We start from the raw sequence: 23,682 nt of genomic DNA on the forward strand, positions 1-23,682 counted from the left end.
CCGGCGTTACCCTGGCAACGGCGCCGTCGGTGCAGCGAGGAGCCCGGGCCCGGCGGCAGGATGGTGAGGGGCGGTGGGGTGCGGGGCGTGGGGTGGGCGCAGCGCTTTCCCTCCCGACCCCGGGCGGGGGAAGCCCCATCGAGGCCCCGTTCTGACCCGGCTCCGCTCTGCTTTCTACCCAGATGCTCTCCCGGGCCAAGCCGGCCGTGGGGGGTACCCCGCCGCCGGGAGACAGGCGAAGGAAGAAAGGGAAGAAGGTGCCGCAGCTGGAAGAGCTGCTGGCCTCGAGGGACTTCACCGGCGCCATCGCTTTGCTGGAGGTAACGGCCGCAGCGGGGGAGCGGAGAGCCCGGTCCGAGGGCGCTGCCGGCACCCTGGCTTTCCCACTCCCCTCAGACGAGTGGTGCCGTCGTTGCCAGGCCTGTGCCCGACACGGCTGCGGAGCGAGCGGGGGACCCTTCCCCTGCCTTGTGTCCTCCTCGCCACCTCCCGCACCCGTTAGGCCCTGTTGCGGCAGTTTTTCCCCTCGCTTCGCAGAGCTAGGCTTGGCGTGTGAGGGGTGCCCGCTGCTTCCCTCGAAAATGTGAGAGCAGCTCCACCCCAGCAGCATCCACAGCTGTCAAACCATCCATGATATAAGTTGGCCTAATATTACTTTGATTATCTGTGAGGCTTTATAAACTATTTGGCTGGCACAATTCTTACATTCTTTCTTCTCCAAAGTTTAAACAACACGTGGGTGAGCAGGAGGAGGATGCTGACCTTTGGATCGGATACTCTGCCTTTCATTTGGGTGACTACAAGAGAGCACTGGAGGTGAGCTGGGGAAATTCTGCTCCCTGAGGTAGGGAGTCAGGATTTTGTGCTAAAGCAATAACAACAGGGAACATTCAGCCAGCTAGTTAAGGTACAAATGTATGGTAATAAGGCTGACTGCATGAAAAGCAGTTTGGATTGAAAAAGAGGTATTTGCCTGTGAAAACAGACCTTTTTAGTGTTATCTCCTGTCTGATTTAATACTAGGCTTAGCAGCCTACTTTGCCCTTTTAAATTTAATAGCTCATGTCCTAAGTTTTCCAATCCTTTTTTGCAGCTAGCTTTCCACAGTAATATGCCTGCTTTTAAAATTCTTTCTTTAGAGGTTGATGCCCATGCCCATTTAATGTACTTTATTGTTCGTCTTTATGTTTTCCTGTAATAGGTAATTCAATTAAATGAGATATTCTTATTCTAAAAAAGCTTTAAGTTACTAAAAGACATTGATTATTCAAATACACATATATTTTTAGCGTTTGCACCATACAGTACTGTTGTATTTCTTTCAGTACCTGAGTCCATATGCAATTCTTTCTCTTGTGTCCATTTATGTCTGAGTGAAACTCAATTTGTTGCCAATCAATTTGTTGCTAGGGTCCCTGGGATCACTTTATCTTCTCAGTTGTGCTAGCATATTTCTCTGTAGATGTCTTAAAAAAAATGTTGTTGTCTGCATTGCTCTGTACCTCCGAGGGCTGGAATCAGTGTGCACAGCAGAACAGAGTGTTGTGGAGAGTGGTGTAGTGATACCCACAAGGCTTCGTGTAAGCTAGTGAAGATTTGAAAACAACTCAGTCTGCCTGAGTATTGTTTGGCTTACTGCTGTATTCCTGCAGATGTGAATTACTGGGTCCATATAAAGCCTTATTGCACCATTTAAGACTTACTGGTTTGGTCAATGTTAGCTAGGGGAGATCTCCGTCATGATGCACTGTGAAGTATAGCTGTGCTCTGAGGAAACTTTTCCTAGTCTTTTAACTTGCTTTCCCTGGAAGAAGTATTAAAACTAGATGATAATTTGAAGTATTAACAGAATAAAATAAGCATGGAGAAATAGATTATAGAACAATTATTATTTTTTCCCTCTCAAATAAAATTAGATGTTTAACTATAGTAATACATGGTCACATGCACAGGATTCCTATGTGAGGCAGAAACAGAACTTCTAAAGCTTATGAGTAAGTTCACAAGGCATTTTCCCCCTTAAAAAACTGAAGAGGAAACATCCGTTGGAGACATTAGAAATGCTCAGTTAATCAAATTTACAGTATATCCAGTATAGAATGTGGAACAGTAGTATCGGACTGTCATAGTTTAGAACCAGTTAGGACCAAGCTACACAGTTTTTCACTCCCTCTCCCCACCCTCCGAGGGGATGGGAGAGAAATATATAACAAAAAGGCTTGAAGGTTGAGATAAGGACAGGGAGAGATCCCTGAAGTTACTGTTACAGGCAAAACAGACTCGACTTGGGGAAAACTATTTATTTATTATTATAATTATTAATAAAATCAAAGCAGGATAATGAGGAAGAGAACGAAACCAACTTCCCTCCACCCCTCCCTCTTCCCAGGCTTAACTTAATTTCAAATTATCTCTATCTCCTTCCCCCCTGCCCTGAGCAACACAGGGCAGGGAACAGGGAATGGGGGTTGCGGTCAGTTCATCACATGTAATTTTCTGCCACTCCTTCCTCCTCGGGGGAAGAACTGCTCACATTCCTCCCCTGCTCCAACATGGGGTCCCTCCCATGGGCTACAGTTCCTCACGAACTGCTCCAGCATGGGGGTCCTTTTCCATGGGGTGCAGTCCTTCCAGAACAGTTGCCCCAGCGCAGCCCCTCCATGGGCCACAGCCTCCTTCAGGCATCCCCCTGCCCTGGTGTGGGGTCCTCCACGGGCTGCAGGTGGATCTCTGCTCCTCTGTGGGCCTCCATGGGCTGCAGGGGCACAGCCTGCTTCACCATGGGCTGCACCACGGGCTGCAGGGGAATCCTGGTGAGGAGCAGCATTACTCCTTCCCCTCCATCTTCACTGACCTTGCTATCCACAGCTATTCCTCTCAGAAGAAATTCCTCACAGTCAGGCTCAGACAGACGCCTCTCATATTCTCTTCAGATATCCTCTCTTCACTTATCTCTGCTGGGCTGAGTCAGGCCCAGAGGGCGAGAGCCGCAAGGCCCACAAGGCTCGTGCCTCCCCATCTGTGTCCCCACTTCTGCTTCTTCACTTCTCTCTTTCCCCCCGGCCCTTCTTAAATATGTTACCACAGAGGAGTTATCACTGTAACCAATTGCCTCGGCCCTGGCCAGCGGCGGGTCCACCCTAGACCCCGCTGAGTCCATTAGACAAAGAGGAAACTTCTAGCAGCTTCTTACAGAAGCTACCGCTGTAGCCCTCTCCCCACAACTACACAAAACCAGGACAAGGACATAGTGGTAACTTAATATTCATGTTTAGAGTTGTGGAATTTAAAGATTATGAACGTAACAATTAGTTGCTGTAGTTAACTTATATCTAGATGTTAGGTGTTAATAGGGAGTGAAAGTTTAAAAAAAAATGTTTGCATACAAACAAAAAATAGCTTGCAATTTCTTTGAAATAAATTCTGCTTTTTGGGATACCCAGTAGGTGCTTTTATAACCAGCGTAGGTTTTAAATGTTTTCTTCAACGAAAAAGTAACAGCTTTTTTTTTTTTTTAAGAGATTAGGTTTTGTGTTTAATTCACCACTAGGTGATGCTGTTGATTCAGGCTTTTTAAAACTGCAACATGGTTGTCTTCTTCCCGTTTTTCTTCCCAAGTAGAGATAATAAAAGGCTTGCGTGCGTGGTTTGTGGTTGGTTTGTGTGTGTCTTTTAAGTGAGATATCACAGAGCCTATCTTTTCAGACTTAAGAATTATTTTTGGCACAGTGATGAGTCCTGATAACTTTGTCATTTTATGGTGACATGTGAGAAATGAGCCTGTGCATCTCAACCTAGTTTCTTTTGGGACAAAACACTGTACTTCCCAAGCCTGTAGTAATCAAGGGGAAGAGTGCTGACTATGGAGGCTGAATTGCCTTTCAGTTATCAGCTTCAAGGTTGAAGTGTAATGCTGTATATTCTCTGCTGTATTACAGAGGCATTGTTGCTGTATTCCCAAGGACAAATTCCTTTATTATCTATGCTCTCTAGATCTCAGAGCCCTCTTTGGGGAATGCCAAGAGTACTGTAAATATAGTACAATAGATAGAAGAGCCTACAGAATTCTTGAGTGACATTATACGCATTCTAAATTATTCACGCTCCTAAGTGTGCCTGCAAGTGACAACACATAGTCTGTGTCACTGTATTCCTGGTTCATGGTTTGTATTCCATGTACCTGATAAGGACTTTCAGAAATGATGCTGTTCAATAATACTTTTGTTTATAATGATACTTTCATAGTGAGCCCGGCGTGCTGGTTGCATGGCAACTTTTGGAGAGGCTTGGGAATTGGGGTGAGGTAGCCATCATGCACTACTGGGAAAAGCATGGTAAAAATTAAAAACACAGACCTCCAGCTCCAAGGATATCTTCAAAGAGAATGACAGCAAAACATCTGGCACATTCACCTGAGAGAATTTACATTGTCTTATCATAGGCACACCAGCAGTCAGGTACTCTCTAGGTTGAGCGCTAACCTCAGCTTCACTAGTGTCACACTTTGCCTTTCTTAGTAGGTAGGTACCTTTCTCAAAGGATATGCCACCGACACTGGTCACAGTTTACAACAGATGCTGCACTGGACTCAATTCTTCCAGCAGTCATGGTGGCAGTCCCTCCCTGGGGACTGTCTAGTTTCCTTCACTAACAAATTGATTTTTACTAACACTGAGTGGCTATTGTCTTCCTGGTATTGTATGGCAACCGGAACTCGCCTAGTGGATGGCAGCTTGTAATTAGTTTTCTGGAGTCTTCCACATCTATTGTCCCTAATGACGGAATACCCACCTGTCTTTCTGACATGACTTGTTCATAGCACTGATCTTAAACCTTTCCTGAAAAATTTCCTAATGTCACCCAAGGACCAGAATCAGAGCATCAGTCTGATTATTCTGTTTCTGACCTGCCTGATCTCGTAAATTAAAGCAGCCCGGGCCTAAGAAAGGGAGGCTTATAAGACATATTTGAGGTACTGATGATTTAAGAGGAATTGACAAGGGCAGGTGCACTGCTAGGCTGGGTTCAGGAACAGGTTTCACATTTGCACTCTGCACCCTGTGACTGGGCATAGGCACACAGGATGCTGGCATGGTACAGCTGCCAGACATGGTAATGCTCTTTTGGCCCATCAGCTGCACATGTGAGAGCAAAGCATGGGCCAGAGCCTTCTCACAAACCGGTAATTCCAACAGCCTCCCCTATCTGCCAGCTCCCTCCTAGCAGAGAATCAGGAGCCATTCCATCTCTTCACTAGACAGGACCTCCTCCCTACCCTGACTTTGCTCAGGATAATTTCAGTCAAATAGTATAGCCCTGTTCCTTTTATTATTTACTAGGGTAATAGTTCATCCATGAGAAGTATCTGTTCTTGCTTGTGTACTTCTGCTGGAAGTGTGAGAATACAGGTACACTCAAGTTCCTGACAGTTGAAGCTAGAAAATAAAAGATGGATTTTTGGCTCAGGGAAGTTCTCTAGGCTTCTGTGTCATAGAATCATAAAATAGTTTGGGTTGGAAGGGATCTTTAAAGGTCATCTAGTCCCACCCCCCTACAAGGAGCAGGGACATTTCCAACTAGATCAGGTTGCTCAGAGCCCTGTCCAACCCGTCCTTGAATGTTTCCAGGGATGGGGCATCTACCACCTCTCTGGGCAACCTCTTCCAGTGTTCCACCACTCTCATTGTAAAAATTTTTTTCCTTATATCAAGTCTGAATCTACCTCCCTCTATTTTAAAACCATTACCCCTCGTCCTATCACAACAGGCCCCGCTGAAGAGTTTCTCCCCATCTTTCATGACTGTAGCCAGGTTGTGATGAGTATCTCCCAGCTGCTTTGAGCAATTCTGGGGCAGCCCTATAGGTTGGCCTGTTTATTGGCTCTTCAGAATCTGTTTTTATGGGCTTGGAGTATCCAGACAAGTAATAAGGGCACTGAGCAGAATCCTACTGGCTTCAGCATTGTTAGTAGATGTCCATAGTTCTAGGCAATGAACCTGGCAGCCTGCTTTTGAGGAAAAGTGTATGTGTCTCATGATAGGGGCAAGAGGTGGAGGACAGTGAAATAGCAAGAAGTTGTTATGCTTCTGGTTGGCAAAAAATATGACATAAATTGACTGTTGGGAAAGCTTTTGGAGTATTTAGTTTGTTTGATTTTGTTGGTGTTTTGGAGGTGGGGAAGGAAACTCTTGTGCAGGAGTCTTTGAGAGACTGATATTGAATGCCTTTCAGTGAGGAAAGGGGCAACAGCACATAGTCTGGGCTCGTGGCCCAGAACTACAGGGTAAGGAGCACTCATAGTCCTCATTTTTATTTACTGTGTTTCCATAGATTCGCACTGGTACTGCTAGAGCACTCTTTATTTATTGCTTGCTTTGAATGGCCAAGCCAGAACATGACTTGTGTTTATGCACTTTGTCTTTTCTAATTAATCTGCCTGAAGCCATAGCCGGAAAAGACATTTGGGTGCATTTAATCTGAACAGATTTTGAAAGATTCCAGATGGTCCCAATAAACAGCAGTGGCCTGTCTCTCGGAGCTCTGTGACAAGCCTACATCAAGATTGAACTAGTCTCAGTAGGAAAAGTTGGCCTTTATGTAAATGTTTTCTTTTTAAAAAAAAAAAAAAATTATTTATTTTAAATCTTCTTGAAGGACAGCTAGCCCCTGAAGTACTAGCAAGACTGAGCTGGCTTTTAAGGGCATACCTTACCAGTATCTTCTCTGTTTGGAAGTGCAGTTTACTTTCACTTAGCAACAGAAAAAAAAAAAAATCTTTTTACTTGCAAACTACAAACTTTATTGTTGTCAGCATGTTTCTGTTCTTGGGATTCACGGTCTTTTGAGCATGGCTTATTTTATCTAGTGCTATATATATGTCTGTGCCTTTCCACCAGCAGTAGGAAGTCTTCCACCCATAGTGGCACAATCCGGTAAATTCTCCCTAGGCAGAGGGGAAATTCCAATTCTTACATTTGGAGGAAGAGTACAGAGTTGGCAAGGGGTTGTGTTGCTGGGAGGGATGAGATGCTTCTGGTGATTGAGAGTACATGGATGGCATTCTTTCAGCAGGTCTTGTGAGAACCTTGCGTGACCCTGCTTGCTTTCCCATATGCTGCCTGTTGGACATGGCTGGATGGAGAGCAGGAGCACCAGCAGGAGGCACTTTCACTGGGATGGTCCTTCATAGTAATTTAACAGAAACCTGACAGAGGGAAAAAGATGGGATCGAGAGGTCTCCCTGCCTCAGTTTTTAGTACCTATTGTTACACAGAGCAAAGATGTTTGTCTTCAGGAATATCACTGCTTGGTAGCTGCAAAGGTTTTCTTCATTAAAAAAAGTAGATTGAAAGATTGATCTGTTACATTTTTACTGTTTCGCAAATAACAAGAAATTAAGTCATTTATGTGACAGTATTAAGAGATATGTAATGAATGGGGATGTGTAAGAAATATCAGAATATGGTATCTGGTGGTTTTCTATAGCTGTTGACTCTAAGTCTTAAAATAGGAAATGGTGAAGTTAGGCACAATTTAATAGTATTTACTGTCATTATATCTTTTATCTACTAGGAAATCTTTCATTTGCCCAATACCAACTGGTAGGCTTGTATTTTAATGCAGTGGTCTCCAAACTGTTTTGATCATGCACCCCTATCACTAAAACATTTTTGAGCATGCTACCCCAATATACATACATACATATATATTTAAAAATTATGTACATGTACTACTGTACTAATATATTATGTAATTATAAAACATACACATAAAGAGAAATTTTAAAAGGATAATATAAGGATTAAATAAACGCTATTTTAAAATACTTATTTTAGTTATTAATGGTACCAAAAAATTTCCTTCCTGATAGTATTGTCTTGCACAACCGCTGGGATGTGCACACCCCGCTTTGGAAATGACTGTTTTGATCTATATTAAGACACTACCTACAGGTTTATAAAAGCAAGTTTAACACTTGCTCCAGTAAGTATTCACAAAGAGATTTCCTTGGTGTTTATGGCTCTCAGGTTTGGACTGGAGAAGTTAGGAAAGCATCAGAAAAGACTAAGGAAAAGTTGGTTATGTTGATGCTTTTATAACTTTAATATATTTATCTTTTATAAACATAGTAATATACATTTTATGTATTTATAACTTCAGTATTGACAGAATTCATGCTTCTGCAGTGAAGATTTATAGTGCTGTTTGTCCCTGTTGTCTATTGCTGTAAACAAAAAAGAGCTGTTAGGATAAAATCCACTAGTTTTGTTCTAAGAACTGCAGTGAACTTGAGAATACGTTGTTTAATCTCAATAATTTAATGATACATTGTAAAATGGTGGAAGAAAGAATGATATTTAATACAAGTGTGTGCTATTACGCATTTTAAAAAAATCTACCCTCTCTTCTGTTATACAGGAATATGAGGCCTTAACCAAACAACCGGCTTGCAATCCAGATGTTTGGGTGAACCTTGCCTGTACATACTTTTTTCTGGGGATGTATACGCAAGCTGAACAAGCAGCCTTGAAAGGTGAGATGTATGTCTGTGATGGAAAGGATATTTGTTGACTTGAACACTTGAAGTGATCTGTGGAGAAAGTGTTCAATGTGGGTTTTTTTCCCCTAGGAATAAAGGATACTTCTGAGCAAAGTTGGTCTTTTTTTGGTTTTTTTTGTTTGTTTTTTTTTTTCATTTAACAGGAGAGTTATGATGCAGTTGGCTTCCTAAAAATACCTTCGGCAGATGGAGCAGCTGGAACTGAAAGAAGCATCTGGAAAATAATCTCTTATTAATTTCTAAATACAAAACCCGTCATATGTTGACCAGCAACAAAAAGTTACTTTTCTTTTGTCCGATTCCATGTCTCTGAGCCAGTGCCGATGAAGCTAACTAGGCTAGTGAAATTATCAAAACATAAGCATCTGAGAGTGTTCAGCATTCTCCCTGATGTGGACAAGAACTCTGTTCACATAGTTTGACTGATGTAGTAGGTGATCTTGTTGCCTTGTAAGTCAGATACTAGGTGTCTAATTGTTCAAGGCATGGAGTCCACTGCAGTCACATTGTTAGAGCTATAGTTTAATCTGAACATGCTTGGGCTCAGTTAAAGAGGAGGAATGGAAATTAGATTCCAAGGCAATTTTTACTGCCTGAAACTGTTTCTGCAGTTTAATTTTGTTACTCATCACTTTCTATTTATCTTAGTGATTTATATTGTTTTCCATATCTGTAGTATCTCAGAGCTTTCTAAGTAGAATTAATAGTAGTGATGTTCTCAGTCAACTTCTGACTCTTGCCTTTTCAGGATAAAACTCTAATTAAAATATGAGTTTTCTCTTTCCTTTCTTTCATTAGTCTTCTAGTCTTGGGCTGAAAATAGTGTAGGGAGGAAATAATTGTATGCTTTCTGCTACTGTGGAGGAGTGCCTTCAAAAAAGACACATCTGTAGTATTTCTTAGAAATAATTAGATCCTCTGAGAGATCATGTTGAGCTCAAATCCCACAACTGGAAATGTTGTTTCCAACTGTAAAAAGTTTCATGCAGAGCTTTGTGATTTGTGTTGTTCAAGAGGTGAGTAAATTTGTAATATTCACAGATAATAATTTAATATTTAATGTACCACAAATATTATCTTTGGAGATTATAATCTGGGACTTGAACTGGAATCTAAAGATAACTGGACAATAGAGCCTGAGGTGTCACTTTGACCTACACCATGGAGGAAACAAGCGGCTGCATCCTGTACCGGTTGGAGTCATTGTCATCACCTTCACATCGTGTGAATTACAGTAACCCATTCTAGATATGCCAGATACACAGTTGGGCATGCGTCTTTATTAACTGTGAGCTGGAAGCAAGGGAAGGTTAATTTTTTTCTGCCCCTTCAGATTAGTTCATAGTAGCATGATTAGTGGCACTCAGGTGCTGGAGGAAAGGGCAGGAATATTAAGAAAGGAGTGGAAGACAAACATAGGGAGTGTATCTGAGAAAGGCAACAGAATAACTGAGAGCTCACACTGGTAATATCAGTTCCTGATTTTATATAATTGTTTAAGAAAGACAGTATGCCAGTTTTTATAATGAGGTGCTAAACCTTTCAGTTAGTACTGTAATACTAATGATTTCTGGCTACTTAAGCTTGGTGGGGAGGCAGTCACAGCTGAAGATTTGTAACACTTATCCTTTCTCAACTGAAGACTTCCAAGTGTTGTATATTCCCCTTTCCACTCCCAGCACTTCAGTCTTTCTTACATTGAGGTTGAACCATTTTATTTTCAGTCAAGAGAGATCCTCTTTTAGGTTTTTTAACATCTTAGGATTGCATCAGTGATGGCTGTTCACAATATATTATTGACAGCTGAGGCTGAATTCTTGCATACTGTTTCCTGTTTATAGCTGCAGTTATGCTAAGCCCCTGAAAGTAGCATAGTGCTAAAACAAATGAGGGAGAAATAATTTATTTTCAGCTATAATTCTAAATTTCTGCAGTGATGGAATCTCTGTATGAAAGGGAACATAAATGTCAGCTAGCTTTCTGGAATAGATTTTCCACACAAACATGTAAATATCTAGAAATCAAATAGAAGTTCTTTCTTGCCATGTGCTGTTGCTTAAAAAAGATATTGTTAAATGTCTGAGCAAAAATTAGGAAATTAGCATTAAAAGCCATGAGGTAATTATTGCATTTCATACAAGGTATATAGTCCACAATCTCTTGTGAAGCAAGGTTTTATTTTTATTTTATAATAGATATGAAGTATTCTCTTAGCTTGTCTTTACTTAATTAAATCTTCATGGTACTTTCTCTCAGGAGAGAATAAATCTGTATATCAGAAGTCACATAAACCAGAATTACTGCAAATGTAACCTAAGAAGTAGAGCAAAAAGGCAATAAAGAAAAATCCTTCTTTGAAGGTTTTTCATTACAGTTGTACTTTATCTCCTCTAGGCTTTCTTCCAAATTGCTTTCAGATATTTCTGGCCTCTCTTTTTTCCCTGCTGTCCCCTTATATTACAGTTACTAAGGTTCCTGGATTTGAGGTGAAGGTAGAGTTACTTCAAGTCAACTACTGTTGTTTCATAGTCATCCAATAGTGAAGCTGCCAAGTGATGCTTTGTTTACTCCTTTTTCATCTGTACTCTCATACATTGGCTCTCATACGTTTTTCATACTGTGTGCTCACCCATCTAGTCAGAGAATGAGGCTGAAAGTCTTCATCTGGGTTTAATAAATAATAAATTACTATTTTTTAATTATAAAACCAAGTAATCTTATATTGCATTCCTAGTTCCTGTGCCTGGCAAAGGACAAGGACCAGTAACTCAGCCTGGCACACTTGCACAGTGATTGTGGCAACTGATCCTAGTGTTTAGAAGCCTGCATAGTGCTGTCAGAAGCCATTGGCTAGCACTATATTAAGAAAAACACAAGAACTAACGGTGTTCTTGTAAACCACAAAATGTGCAAGTAAGTGGGGCTGCAGTTAAATCTGTTATGAAAAACAGGCTTTTAAGGGTAAATGGAATTTTGCAATTAAATTTAATATTTAAATTTAGATACACACAGATAGAATTATGCTGCTAAACATTCATTAAAGTTCCTTTTTTTTTTTTTTGTCTCCCTTACAACTTTTGATGGCAAGGCTTTGTAATTGCTTTACTTCTTCGCAACACTGCATGTGGTTTAACTGAACAGAGATACTTCTCATTTCACAGCCTATACTGGAAGGAGCAATATTGTACAAAAACAGAACAGAGAAGGGTTAGTAAGAACAATAACATTTTCCAAACCAGTTTTGCTTATGCATCTGCTAATGTTTGCCAAGTGTCAGAGAGTTGTCACCAGTGAAAATTTGCAGTTATACGTGGGCATGGAAAAGCTGCTGGGTTTTCTTTTTCTTTAGACTGCCTGTTCGCCTACGTGCAAAATTATCTACTTTCTGCTTGTACTGTATTTCTTGAGAACAGTAGTTTATTTTCTTTGCATTTTAGCTGTGGTTTTGAACCAGCAGAGTTTGATACATGGAACTTTCAAAGTGCACAAGTGAAAATATCAATTTGTACATATTTAAACTTTAAAAACTACTAAGCTTATATTCTTGCTTTCCTTTACAGAACAAGAATAATTGATAGTTTTTTGCTTCAATGATCTTTAACTGACTGTGTTTAGGCATGACTGAAATGAAATGTGTATATATTGCAAATAACTGAGCATAGTTGAACTGGCTTTTGAGTATTTTGGGAATGGGAAAATTTCAATGAATGTTCTCTAAATTTAATTCAAGAAAATTCTGAACAGTTGAGTTATTCAAGTGTGTGTAAGTGTGAACCTCACTGCTGGACCATGTTTTTTTCCAAACATTTTTCCCATACCCTTGCATTTTCCCTCCACTAGTGAGACTGTGGTTCTGAGGCACAAAGGGCTTCATTCAGCTACTGTATTCAGGTGAGCAGGGCCTTGTTTCTCAGGGACAGGAGAAAAAGAGTTCCTCTGGTCATATTTTCTGTGCTGTCTGGCTGGAGCCTTCTCAGCACAGTTCCATTTCTACCAGCTGCTGCCTATGTGTAAGATGTGTTCTACATCTGTTAATGTGTAAGCTGCTGCTATAGCATATGCATCATGTTTGCTAGATGGGATTTGTTGATGCTGGATGCATGACCAGCATTGCCTCGCAGTCTTACCAGAGGGCACAAATGCCAGACTGTCCATAACGGTATTTCATCATCCTCTTACTGCCTGTGGCAGCAATATGAAACCCACTAAGAGTCTGAGCTGCCATTTCTAGTGAGCTTAACTTTTTGTTTAATAATTACTGAAGATAACTGCCTTCACTCTAATTGTAGCTGTTTGTTATACTTTAACAAATAATTCACTAGGTGCCTGTTCAGTTTCAGCACATAAAAATATACAGGACACCTTTAAGATCAATGTCAGCTAGGACTTTAGTGCCTGGAATATCAGCACTGATCACAAAAAAAATTCTAGCTTAGGAGTATCAGTGTGTTTCCTACCTGGAAAGAGATGTATCCTATCTGGCTGCTTCAGTGATGTCTTCAGCACAAGGCCAATACTAGACCTGGAGTACAGTCCAGTTTGTTGCCATGTAGCATTGTCATCATTTTTGTTATATTTTCTAGATTGCTTAGTACTGATTACAAAAAAAAAAAAAAAAGGGTACAGTCATCTTCTTGAAAAAGTAGGACAGGAAAAGAAGATTGTGCTTCCTTGTGGCATCAATAGATCAGTGACAATGAAATCTGGTAGTACCAGAGAGTAATAAAAGAACAAGCCTAATGTCCCTTAAAATCATTATCTCTGATGAGACTATTGTATCACTTCCTGCTCCAGTGATTGACAACAGCTTTATCCAATATTCGTAACTAAATTCTTTCTGGAAACTAATGTGACCTTGTTCATATATTTCCTTGTCTTCCTCAAAAAATGCGTTTGGCACTGGGAGAAAAGAAACTGCTGATATTGAATGTTTCCATGGTTCTGCTTACTATATCAACAGGACTGTGTTGTTTTAGGTTTTGCGCCCCTCCTTCTCTGGCTGGCATTAAGTGAGTGTGTCTTGTTTTAAAGAATATCAAATGGGTAGTATCATAGAATATTTTATTAAATAGGACATTTTTTCTTCCTCCGTATATCTATGCACACCATCAGAACTCAGGTTTCATCTTTTGACTGTTTTTAGGTGTAAAATAAGGTGGACTAACCTTCCAGCTTTTGCCAAGAAGTAAATAATAATTTTGATGTCAGATCAGATGCCAGATCTGTGAGGGCAGCACTGCAGTCATTGGTTGACCAGTGAAACAAGAATTCCTTGGTTTAGATTCTTGACAGAGTATTTCTGGCAAGTCATAATTTTCACAGTGAAATTAATGCTAAAATCTACTAAAAAAAAAAGAAACAAAACCTATGCAAAAAGGAACATTGGTGTCTTTACCCATAGTACTGTGATTATACAATATGTTATTTTCAATGTAAATCCCACAATCTGTCCTGCTTGTATTTTTGGAATCTTTGATGACCAAATGTTTTGAATTGTGAAGGGCGGTGGTGGTTGGTTTAAGTTTCGCAAAAAACCACGTGTGGGATCCATGTGCAACCCTTCTAAAATTTGATATTAAAAGCTATTAATTAATGCTGGGGCACATGTGGATTTACCACAGTATCATTGCTGACAACATTTTGAAGAACAAGCATTTAAATTAAGGTACTCATTAGGTGAGAACATTTAGATGAGTACCTTTCTAACTCATTAGATGAAAACATTTCTAGAATGTACTGTTATGTCAGTTATATTACTACGACTGCTTATACAATATTGATTGTAGATCAGAAAAACTTTCCACTCTTTAATAATTAGGCTAATGAAAGTTCCCACATATATGCTAGATTGAAGACCATTTAGCTTCTTAACAACTTGATGCTTTGTGCATAATACCTTGCAAGATGTTGTGGTTTTGTTTGAACTCTCTCATACCGCCTTTGCCTTTTGAGACTCCTCTGTTCTAGCAATTCTTTAAAGATTCAATTCACTGTCCTCTTTTTCTAGGAACATGGTTAGATAACACAGCTTAGGAAGGAGAAAAGGGGACAAATAATTGCTGGGCCTATCAGAAGTAAGCGAACAGCCTTACACTGCCAACCTGATGAGAATGGCCTGGGTTTTGGCATTGTTCACTGTGTTACAAAGTTTTCTTAGTATGTGGAGAAAGAGTAAGCAGTCTGGAAATATCTCCCTGAATTGCTTAAAAAAAAAAATCAAACTTATTACTAGAAAATTCTGTCTTACAGCAAGGGAGGGAAGAGATTTTGTTGGTTTGAACCCTCTTTCATGGTTTAGGATGTCAGAAGAATTATAGCCTTGTGTTACAGGCCATTGCTTTGCTAACTCTGCACTTTTGTGGCCTCATAAACACAGTAAGTGATTCTGCTTTTTGTAAAGATTCCATGTACATCCTTTCTGTGGAACATAGGTTGCCAGCTGGTTGGTCTAAGTAGGAAAGAGAGTGCTCATTAACTGAGTAGGCTAAAGAAAATACAGGAAACAGGGGAAGGCTTTTTGGAAGACTGCTTGCAAAAGAAATTAATAGCTCTGTTGGATGAGGACCTTTGTCACTCTCAGTGAAGCACAAGGCTCTCTCTAGTGACTTAAAGCTCTACAGTTAACAATTTGTGTCATATAGAGTCAGTTAAATGGAATTCCTAACCCTGCTAAAGCAAGAAATTTCATTAACTTGAGGCTCTAGAAAGGAGATGTCTCTCTTAAATCTCTTGCTGTATCTTAGTTTCAATCTTATCTGCTCTGACTGCAGGATTCTTTCATGTGCCTTTTGTTCCTAAGGACTGAAGAAATATCAGAACTAAGAATAATATAATGTGCATACATAACAAAATGGTAGCAACAATGGCTTTTGCAATACTAGGGAAGTTGACAAGACTCCTAGAATTATGAATCACAACTTCTTCAAAGACAACATGTCATAGAAGGAGCCTTGATTATGAGTTTGTCTGTTGCTGCTTTTTATTTTGTAAAAGATGCTGTGCTGTGTGTCTGTGCAAAAACAGAGAACTAGCCAGAAGGCACTGCAGGCAAGTGGTGGTGCAATTCATAAAAGTTTTAAGGTTCATGGAAAGCAGAGTGCAATGAAAAGTTATTTTCCACAGAGATTTCAAAAGAATGGGCAGGGAATGAAGATAGGAAGCAGGAAGGCCTTTCAACCACTCTGAAATTGGTAGAACCTGCCCTAAGGCATGACCTGCAAAGAACTGTACTTGGGCTAGTTAATGAGAGAATATGAGTGCTGTACGTCTACTGGGAAAGGGAGTTAAAAATAAAAAGAAACACCCTGAGTTGTTCTTTGCCGTGATACTTACTGAATTTTCCTTACAGCACCTAAGAGTCGTCTACAGAACCGTTTACTCTTTCACCTGGCGCATAAGGTATGATGTATCTCCTTCACTCATGCTTTGTTTGTTTTCTTTCCAATTGGGTAATGTGTAAGTCATGCTGGCAACTTGACAGAATAATTAAAATGTCTGTGGTAGAAGGAGAACAAATTTTTCCACAACTACCCTACTGTATGCAAATGTGGAGGAGAAAGTAAGTGTGAAAGCATGATCTCAGAAGAGATGCCCTTAGCCTGTCTACAGAAAGTCTTACCAACTCATTTCACGTAAGTCATACAACAAGAACCTGATGGTATTTTTGATCACAAGGAACCTGGGACTTGAATAAAATCAAACTTATAAGCCACTATTTTTCTTCTTTGAAGTGTACCAAGTTTTCCTAACTTGCAGCTGTCTTATACTTAGCAATTTGAGCAAAATGGTCTATATGCTACTACTGATCCTCCTAAGTCATTCAGTATTCAAGAAGTATTATTGCTTAGAGCGTGAAATATACTTTAACTTCAAGAAAAATAAAATGCTTATTTCACTTACCACACATAGCTGTATTCTCTTAAATTTGGTTTTGTACCATCCTGTATTATACTTAGTAAGTACCGTGCTGCTGAAAGTATAAATTCTGAATGTTAGCTTTGATGTCAAGTTCTCTTTACTTACATCTGTTAAGTTTAAGAGAGAAATCTTAAAATATTTTTGTAGTGGCACTGGCACTTACAGATGTCTTTGATAAAGAGAAGTTGAATAATTTATACTTCATGTATAAATTCTTTGGAAATAATGGGATTTACAAAACTATGAAGCCCACTGCTATTCTGTTAAGCAACTTCTCTTGCCTTCATATTGGAGTATCATTTTGTGACTGGCTCAAAGAGGGAGGAAAAAGGATTTGACAAACACTGAGTGGATAGATGAAAAACAAATATGTAAGATAGAATTTGTGTAAGATAAATTGATAATTACTGTTGAATCAGCTGAACCAGCAAAGGGAAGCACTAGAATAAGTTATTTGAGTAGCCTGATTCAGTGAATAGCCTCAAGTTTACTATTGTAATACAAATACAATGAGTATGTTTAACTCTCTTCCTTACTTTTATCCTTGTGTGGGTGTTATGTGCTATACAGCAATGTTTTTAAAAATAAACTGTTTAGTTAATGAAACTGGATTTTTAATGGGTTGATGAAAGATAATTTATTAGTACTGTAAAGAAGTCTTGTGAAAATTAGTGCTGTTGTGTTGGCAAGTCTTGCGTTTTTCTGCTATTCATGAGAAATAAGATTTGGATCTACAAACAGCAAAATTTCTGCTGGCTCAAACAATAACAGTCAAATCTTGTGTTGCAAAATTCTGTTTGTGAAATAATTAATTCAGCTCTTCCCCTCTTATCCATCAAGGCATGTGACATGTAATTATGTCTAAATCACACCTTAAAGGAAAATGTGTACTTAGTTTTAGCTTCACGTTTATCTAGTTTCAACTGGTCTGCCTCTTTAATGTTTGGCTTTCTCCACTGGTCAAATTAACTTTAAAGTAGAAGAGTTTTTCCAGATGTCTAATATGAATCACCTGCTGTTTGCCAGCAAGTACAAAACTAATCCAGCTAATTAACTTAAAACGTTTTTTTTTACCTCACTGAGCTCTTCTGAGAATGTGTCACACTGTTTTTTAGTTCAATGATGAGAAGAAACTGATGAGCTCTCACCAGAATCTGCAAGACATTACAGAAGATCAGCTTAGCTTGGCATCTATCCACTATATGCGGTCCCACTACCAGGAAGCCATTGACATCTACAAACGCATTCTTCTTGATAATCGGTGGGCACCTCTACTCCGAACTTTATTGCAGTGTCTCTGATACTGTTGGTGTTTGAATTCCATTTAGGTGCCTGGTTTCTGAAATTAGGAATTTTCTGCAATTACTATGTCCCTTTCCCAGCGCAAAATGTGCACAAGATGCAGCTCCTCTCAATTTTATTCATTGCAAATCATTGAAAAATGCATGTTTTAGAAGTAGTCTTCTTTCTGTTGCTTTCTTTTAGTGATATTTTAATGTAATTCATTCTGAGATATCTTTTTTTTTTTTTTTAATTTTGTTACTTGTTTCTTCTGAAATGACATATGGTTTGGTAGCTCCTTTGTCTTTTTCTTGTTTTCCCCTCTGATGACCAATCTGGTGACCCTTGCTTGTGATTACTGACTTCTACTTCACATTTTAGCCCTTCTAAGAAGTGTTCAGTTCTTAGCTTTTATGTAGAGAGTTCCTTACATTCCTTTAAGTCGGAAATTCTTTCAATTTCTATTTGTCCTGCTATGACACTTGTTGATGTTTTTTTTTTTTCTGTCCTACTCTGCAAATTCTTAGTTCAGAATTAAACAAGGAACAAATTTAATTCTTAAGTGTCTGGAAGTATTGTTTAATAAAATAGAAACTGCTGTCCCAAAATACATAGCTATCTTTTGGCAGTATCTCCTCTGGAATGTTTTAGAGAAGTCCATCATAATGTCTATAAGTATTTCATGTCATGCTTGGGGAAGAGATTTTAACTTCCAAGTCCTGTAGAAACAATTACTAAAAGCTAAATGAGTAACCTTCATAAAAATTATCCTTTTACTTGCTGTTACCACAAATGCCTGTCTTATTTCTATGTCTAGTTACAAGCTATCAAGGATTTTTTGAAATAATTATACTTGCTATAAGATAATGAGATCCATTAAAATATTTTCCAAGTTTTATGTACATATTAAATATCTTTCCATGTATTACGTAGAAAATCCTATTCTACCAGGCTAAATACAGTGCTCATGTTCTGTGCATTTCCTTAGTGTGAAGTTGCCATCCTTCCCCAGATTTGCAAGCCAACACTTTTGTAGGTAATTCTGTAAAGCTGCAGTAGCTGTCATTGAAAAAATTAAGGCAAGGCTGGATCAAGATCTGTGCAATCTTACCTAACAAACTAGAGCTCTAAAGATACCTACCTCAGAAACTCCAGTTTTGATATGTTTGTCAAAGATGTATAGACATGTGAAAGCTTTATCGCTGACTTTAATGTTTTGTAATGTTACTATCTGGTGGGATTTAAATGTTCTCTTTAATCCTCTTTCCTGCAGGGAATACCTGGCTCTGAATGTGTATGTGGCTCTCTGCTACTACAAACTGGATTACTATGATGTATCACAGGAAGTGCTAGCTGTTTATCTTCAGCAAGTTCCTGACAGCACCATTGCTCTTAACCTTAAGGCTTGTAACCATTTCCGACTTTACAATGGGAAGGCTGCTGAGGTATCTGTTGTAGAGGCCTTCAGTTCACCTTTATTTTAGCTCAAGGTTCTGTACGGGTTTCTTTTCCTTGTTATCTGTCTTAATCAGTAATGTTGAAAATGGCATTTATCATCATTGTGTCCTTCTCTTAGGAATGTCACCTATGTCAGTTTCCCTGGTATTAAGCCATCTGTCCACATCTGTGCATGGTGGTCTTACAGTTTTTCCAATCCACTTTTGACTTTGTGTCTATATGTATTATCCAATTGCTAAAATCATCACATAGAAGTGGGAAGGCAAAAATCTTCCAGTGACCTAGCACTGCTGGAGATGTCTTTCCATCAGCTTTGAGGCTCATATAAAGCTCCATTTTTTCTTGTGTGCTTTTTTTGCTTTCATGTTAAGATTTTGCAATGTATGTAATTCCAGGCAGAGCTCAAGAACTTGACAGACAGTGCCTCTTCGACTTTTGAGTTTGGCAAGGAACTCATTAAGCACAATCTGGTCAGTAATGTATTTCTTGGATTTAATATGAACTGCACTTATTTGTAGAGCTTTGCTTGATTATTCATAAAATGGAATATTTGGGGAATTGCATACCCAATTGAATCTGCTACCATATAAGTCCCATTCCAGAAATCTGGAATAATCCATGTGCATCAAGTGTATTTTTCTTTCCTGGAATTTTTCTCTCTCAGTTCGAGACTGTGTCAAGAAAATAATAATGCTGTTGCTTTTACCCCCAAAGCCATGTTAAAATAATTTATCCTGTAAGAATACCTTTGCAAGATATTTTGTGGAGCACAGTCAATGAGGACACTGTAGAAACAGGTCAGAATGCATGATCCTGAACTCTTATTTAGTACCACAACAATGTGAGTGGAATTAAGATAACTCCGGAAAATGGTCTTCATCCAAAAAGTACTTAATAAGGAGTTCATAGGGATAAAGATGCTGATAAAAGCCAAAATCCTTGACTGTTCTGCAGTAAAAAAAGGTTACTAATCACCTGTCAATTTTCCCTGCAGTGGTATTATTACTTTGCTGAACACCAGTAACAGTAGATTGCTCTTATTTAATAATGGGCAGTTGTTTGCTTTGTCGTCACAACACACTAACAGTCACAACACACTAACACTTTTTTCCCCAAGATCTAAAACTACTTTCAAACTGGACTTTTGTAAGTTAATATTCTTTATTTTGAATGTTGATCTTTTTGCCAGTGGTTTATTGAATAAGCATGTTAGATTTTGTTGGAGGAATTGTCATGTGAAACTAAAGTATAAAAAATTGACTGCTCATTTGAGGATCTTGTGGCATTCTAAATAAATGTAGAGTTGTTAGCCTAATTTTTTCATATGACTACATCATGAGCAAATTGTAATTCTGTATGTGTTCCCCTCACTCTTGTCTCAGACCACATTATTCTTTAAAATCTTTGATATTTAATGTATCACTGCTTTGAGCTGCTAAAAGCTGAAATAAGTTAATCTTTACTGATGGATTAAATACTTTATATTCTTCAAAATAAAGATTGTCACATGTTGTAATCCTATAGTTCTATTAAAGCAGGGATTATGCTAATGCCAGTAGCACTGACCTTTTCCTACTGTTAATATAGGAGTTTAGGGATTAATTTCCTTGAATTAAGAGATCATAGACAAGATTTTGATGCACAGTTATCAATGTGCTGCTTTTCTCTGCAGGTGGTGTTCCGAGGAGGAGAAGGAGCTTTGCAGGTCCTGCCTCCTCTGGTTGATGTTATTCCTGAGGCAAGACTGAATCTTGTGATTTACTACCTCCGGCAAGGTAAATCCACCTTTCTCTGGCTCTTCATAGCTTCCGTTCATTCATCTGATCTCAACTGACTGTTCTATGAAATGTTTTTTTTTTCTTTGCAGTAAAATGTAATTTATTTCATTTTCTGTTCTACTGAAAAATAGTGATGTAAGAGTTCCCATGGCTTGCAGAGAACGGCTTGAATTGTATGCAGTCAAAAATTCTACTTCAGCAGAGTATTGGAGGTTCCTTGGGATGTGGGACACGGCTTTGAGAGTGGTGGTGTTTCTATGTTTATAGTAAGAGGACTTCTCTGCCTGAATATGTGAGAATGGTAGGCGCATGTCCTATGAAGGCAAGGACTGTTTCTGTAAATACGGCACAAAGAGTATGAGCCAAAGTGACTGTGAACAAAGTTACAGTTTGCGAACAAGACATTTCATTCCAAACTACTTTACAGCTCTTAAAGAATGGAGGTAGGTAGCCAGAATAAGTTGGAAAGAATTTTCTACTTGTTTCTCTCCTACGTTGGCTGACTCCTTTGAATTTTATCTGAGTTTAGTTTCAGACTCATTCCTATTCTCCCATTATGTTCCTTTATTCAACAGTGGGTTGAAGGCTTTCTTATAAGCCTTGTATTTCATCACTTTACATTAGGTGAGAAAGCAGAAAAACGTACTTTTAAAATAAAGTCCATGCCTGCATTTTTTTTCCCAATTTTTTTTTTAATGAAAAATTACCAGGAAAAAATGAGATATATTCTACTGGTGGAAGTAAGTCACACCAACTTTTTATTCTTTGCATCTAAGCATTGAAAAAGCTCTGTGAGGTTTTTTATAGTGTGATTGATTTGAAGTTTCAAATACTGATTCTGAGTAACATCTTTATGATTTGTAATCAACAGGGTTGGTGAGATTAGTCTTTGTAGTTGGAATAAATTCTCTTTGTTGCTCAGTTTTATCCAGGACTTTTGTCTGCATGTGCAATTGAAACGCTCCCTCATTGTTTCATTTCAATTCAGATTGTGACAAATTTTAGAATATACCACTACTGATGACTATTAGCAATTATAGAAATTCTTATTGTGGCTAGTACTGTGCAATAAAATCAATTAGTATGACTTTGTTAATCTGCAAGCATCACAGTCTTCACAAAAGATGGCAATTCTATTCCCTATTTTGTTTTGTATGATACTAGAGAATGACAATAAGGTTATTTAAATTTCATATTAGGTTATTTAAATTTAATCATGGTTGTAAATTAGGTATACATTCTCAAGTAAATTCAAACAGTCACAACTATATATTATTAAAAGTACATTACCGCTTCTAGGTAAGTAACAGAATCACATTATTAGTGAGAAGGGACGTCTGGAGATCTCTAGCACAGTATTTTATTCAAGGCAGGTCTAATTAGATCAGGTTGCTTAGAGCCTTGTCCAGAGAAGCATCTAGTCAGAATTTCCTCTGTTCCACATTGTGTCCACTGCCTTTCATCTCACCCTATGAAATCTGTCTCCATCTTCTCTATACCCTCCCATTAGTTAGTTGTGGGCAGTGATAAAATCTCCCTTGAGCCTTCTCCTCTGAAAGCTAAGCAAAGGCAGTTCTCTCAATCTCTCCTCAGGCCCCTACCTGCCTTGGGAGCTTCGAGTGGGCTCACTCCAGTATTTCAATGTCTGTCTTTATTGAAGGTTCCCAAAACTGTATACAGTACTCCAGGTGCAATCACAGAAGTACCAAATAGAGAAGACTCCCTTTCCTTGCCCTGATGGCTACATTCTTGCTAATATGATCACTGTGCAGTTGGCCTCCGAGTTTGCTGCAAGGATGCACTGTCTGTCAGGACCCCCAGATTGCCCTTTAGGCAGTCAGCCCCCGACCTGTCTTGTTGCTTAGGATTGTTTCAATCCAAATAAGATGCAGGACTTGCATTTTGCATCCATCGAACTTCATAAGATTTCTTTCAGCCCATTTTTTTCAGCTTGCTGAGTGTCTTCTCAATAGCTGGGAGCTTTCTCCCCAGTCTTTCATCATCTGCAAACTTGCTGAGAGTACTCTCTGTGCTGTCATCTGAGTCTTTAATATAAGGCATTCAATAGTATCAGTCCCTGGGGTATTCAATTAGTAATGAGCCACCAGTTGGATTTTTTACAACTGATCACCATCCTTTGGTAGTCCAGCCAGTTTTCCATTCCCTTATCATCTTACTTAGCCGGTCCTGTCTCTCAAGTTTGGCTGTGACAGAGGTATAAGAGATGATATCAAAGACCTTCCTAAAGTCAAGGTATACAGCGTCCACTACTATCCCCTTATCCGTACAACCAGTCATCCATTGGGTTAGTCAGTACACTTTGACATTGATAAATCTATGCCTGCTCTTCCCAGCCACCTTTCTGTCCAGTATTATTGTTGCCAATATCACGATAGGTAATATTGGTATTATTGGTATTGGTATATTGGTATTATTACCAATTTTCTTGCCCAATAATATTGTTAATAATAATATATGTTTCAAATTAAGTTTTACTTACACAGAAGCAAAGTACATCTTCTGCAGCACTTAAAAATCAGTCTTGTTTACTCATTTACCATCAGCCTTGCAGTAATTTTCGTTAGGTTCTGTTCTTCACTGTGGTATACAAGTGATTGCATACTGACAAAGGAGGTCAAGGGGAATTAGGATTAAAACCTCTTTAGGTTAGGCTAAGTGTTTCCATTT

The 23,682-nt window shown here is 39.0% G+C and overlaps 1 protein-coding gene across 4 annotated transcripts in view; it reads left to right on the forward strand.

The window, feature by feature from the left end:
- Positions 1-23,682, forward strand: part of IFT56 (intraflagellar transport 56) — a 51,116-nt gene continuing 27,434 nt past the window's right edge. For 2 of the 4 annotated variants that reach the window (XM_086751636.1, XM_086751642.1), the window contains exons 1-9: positions 1-63; positions 183-320; positions 724-816; positions 8,419-8,533; positions 15,909-15,958; positions 17,593-17,738; positions 19,032-19,203; positions 19,612-19,686; positions 20,889-20,991. In XM_086751636.1, coding sequence (XP_086607762.1) covers positions 61-63; positions 183-320; positions 724-816; positions 8,419-8,533; positions 15,909-15,958; positions 17,593-17,738; positions 19,032-19,203; positions 19,612-19,686; positions 20,889-20,991 — 895 coding nt within the window. In that variant the 5' untranslated portion in view covers positions 1-60. Of the gene's footprint in view, positions 64-182; positions 321-723; positions 817-8,418; positions 8,534-15,908; positions 15,959-16,004; positions 16,119-17,592; positions 17,739-19,031; positions 19,204-19,611; positions 19,687-20,888; positions 20,992-23,682 lie in introns of those variants that run through there. The other 2 variants (XM_086751640.1, XM_086751643.1) reach the window with 2 other exon arrangements.

This window comes from Chlamydotis macqueenii, chromosome 1 (assembly GCF_036417535.1).
Source record: "Chlamydotis macqueenii isolate bChlMac1 chromosome 1, bChlMac1.mat, whole genome shotgun sequence".
Classification (NCBI taxonomy): Eukaryota; Metazoa; Chordata; class Aves; order Otidiformes; family Otididae; genus Chlamydotis; species Chlamydotis macqueenii.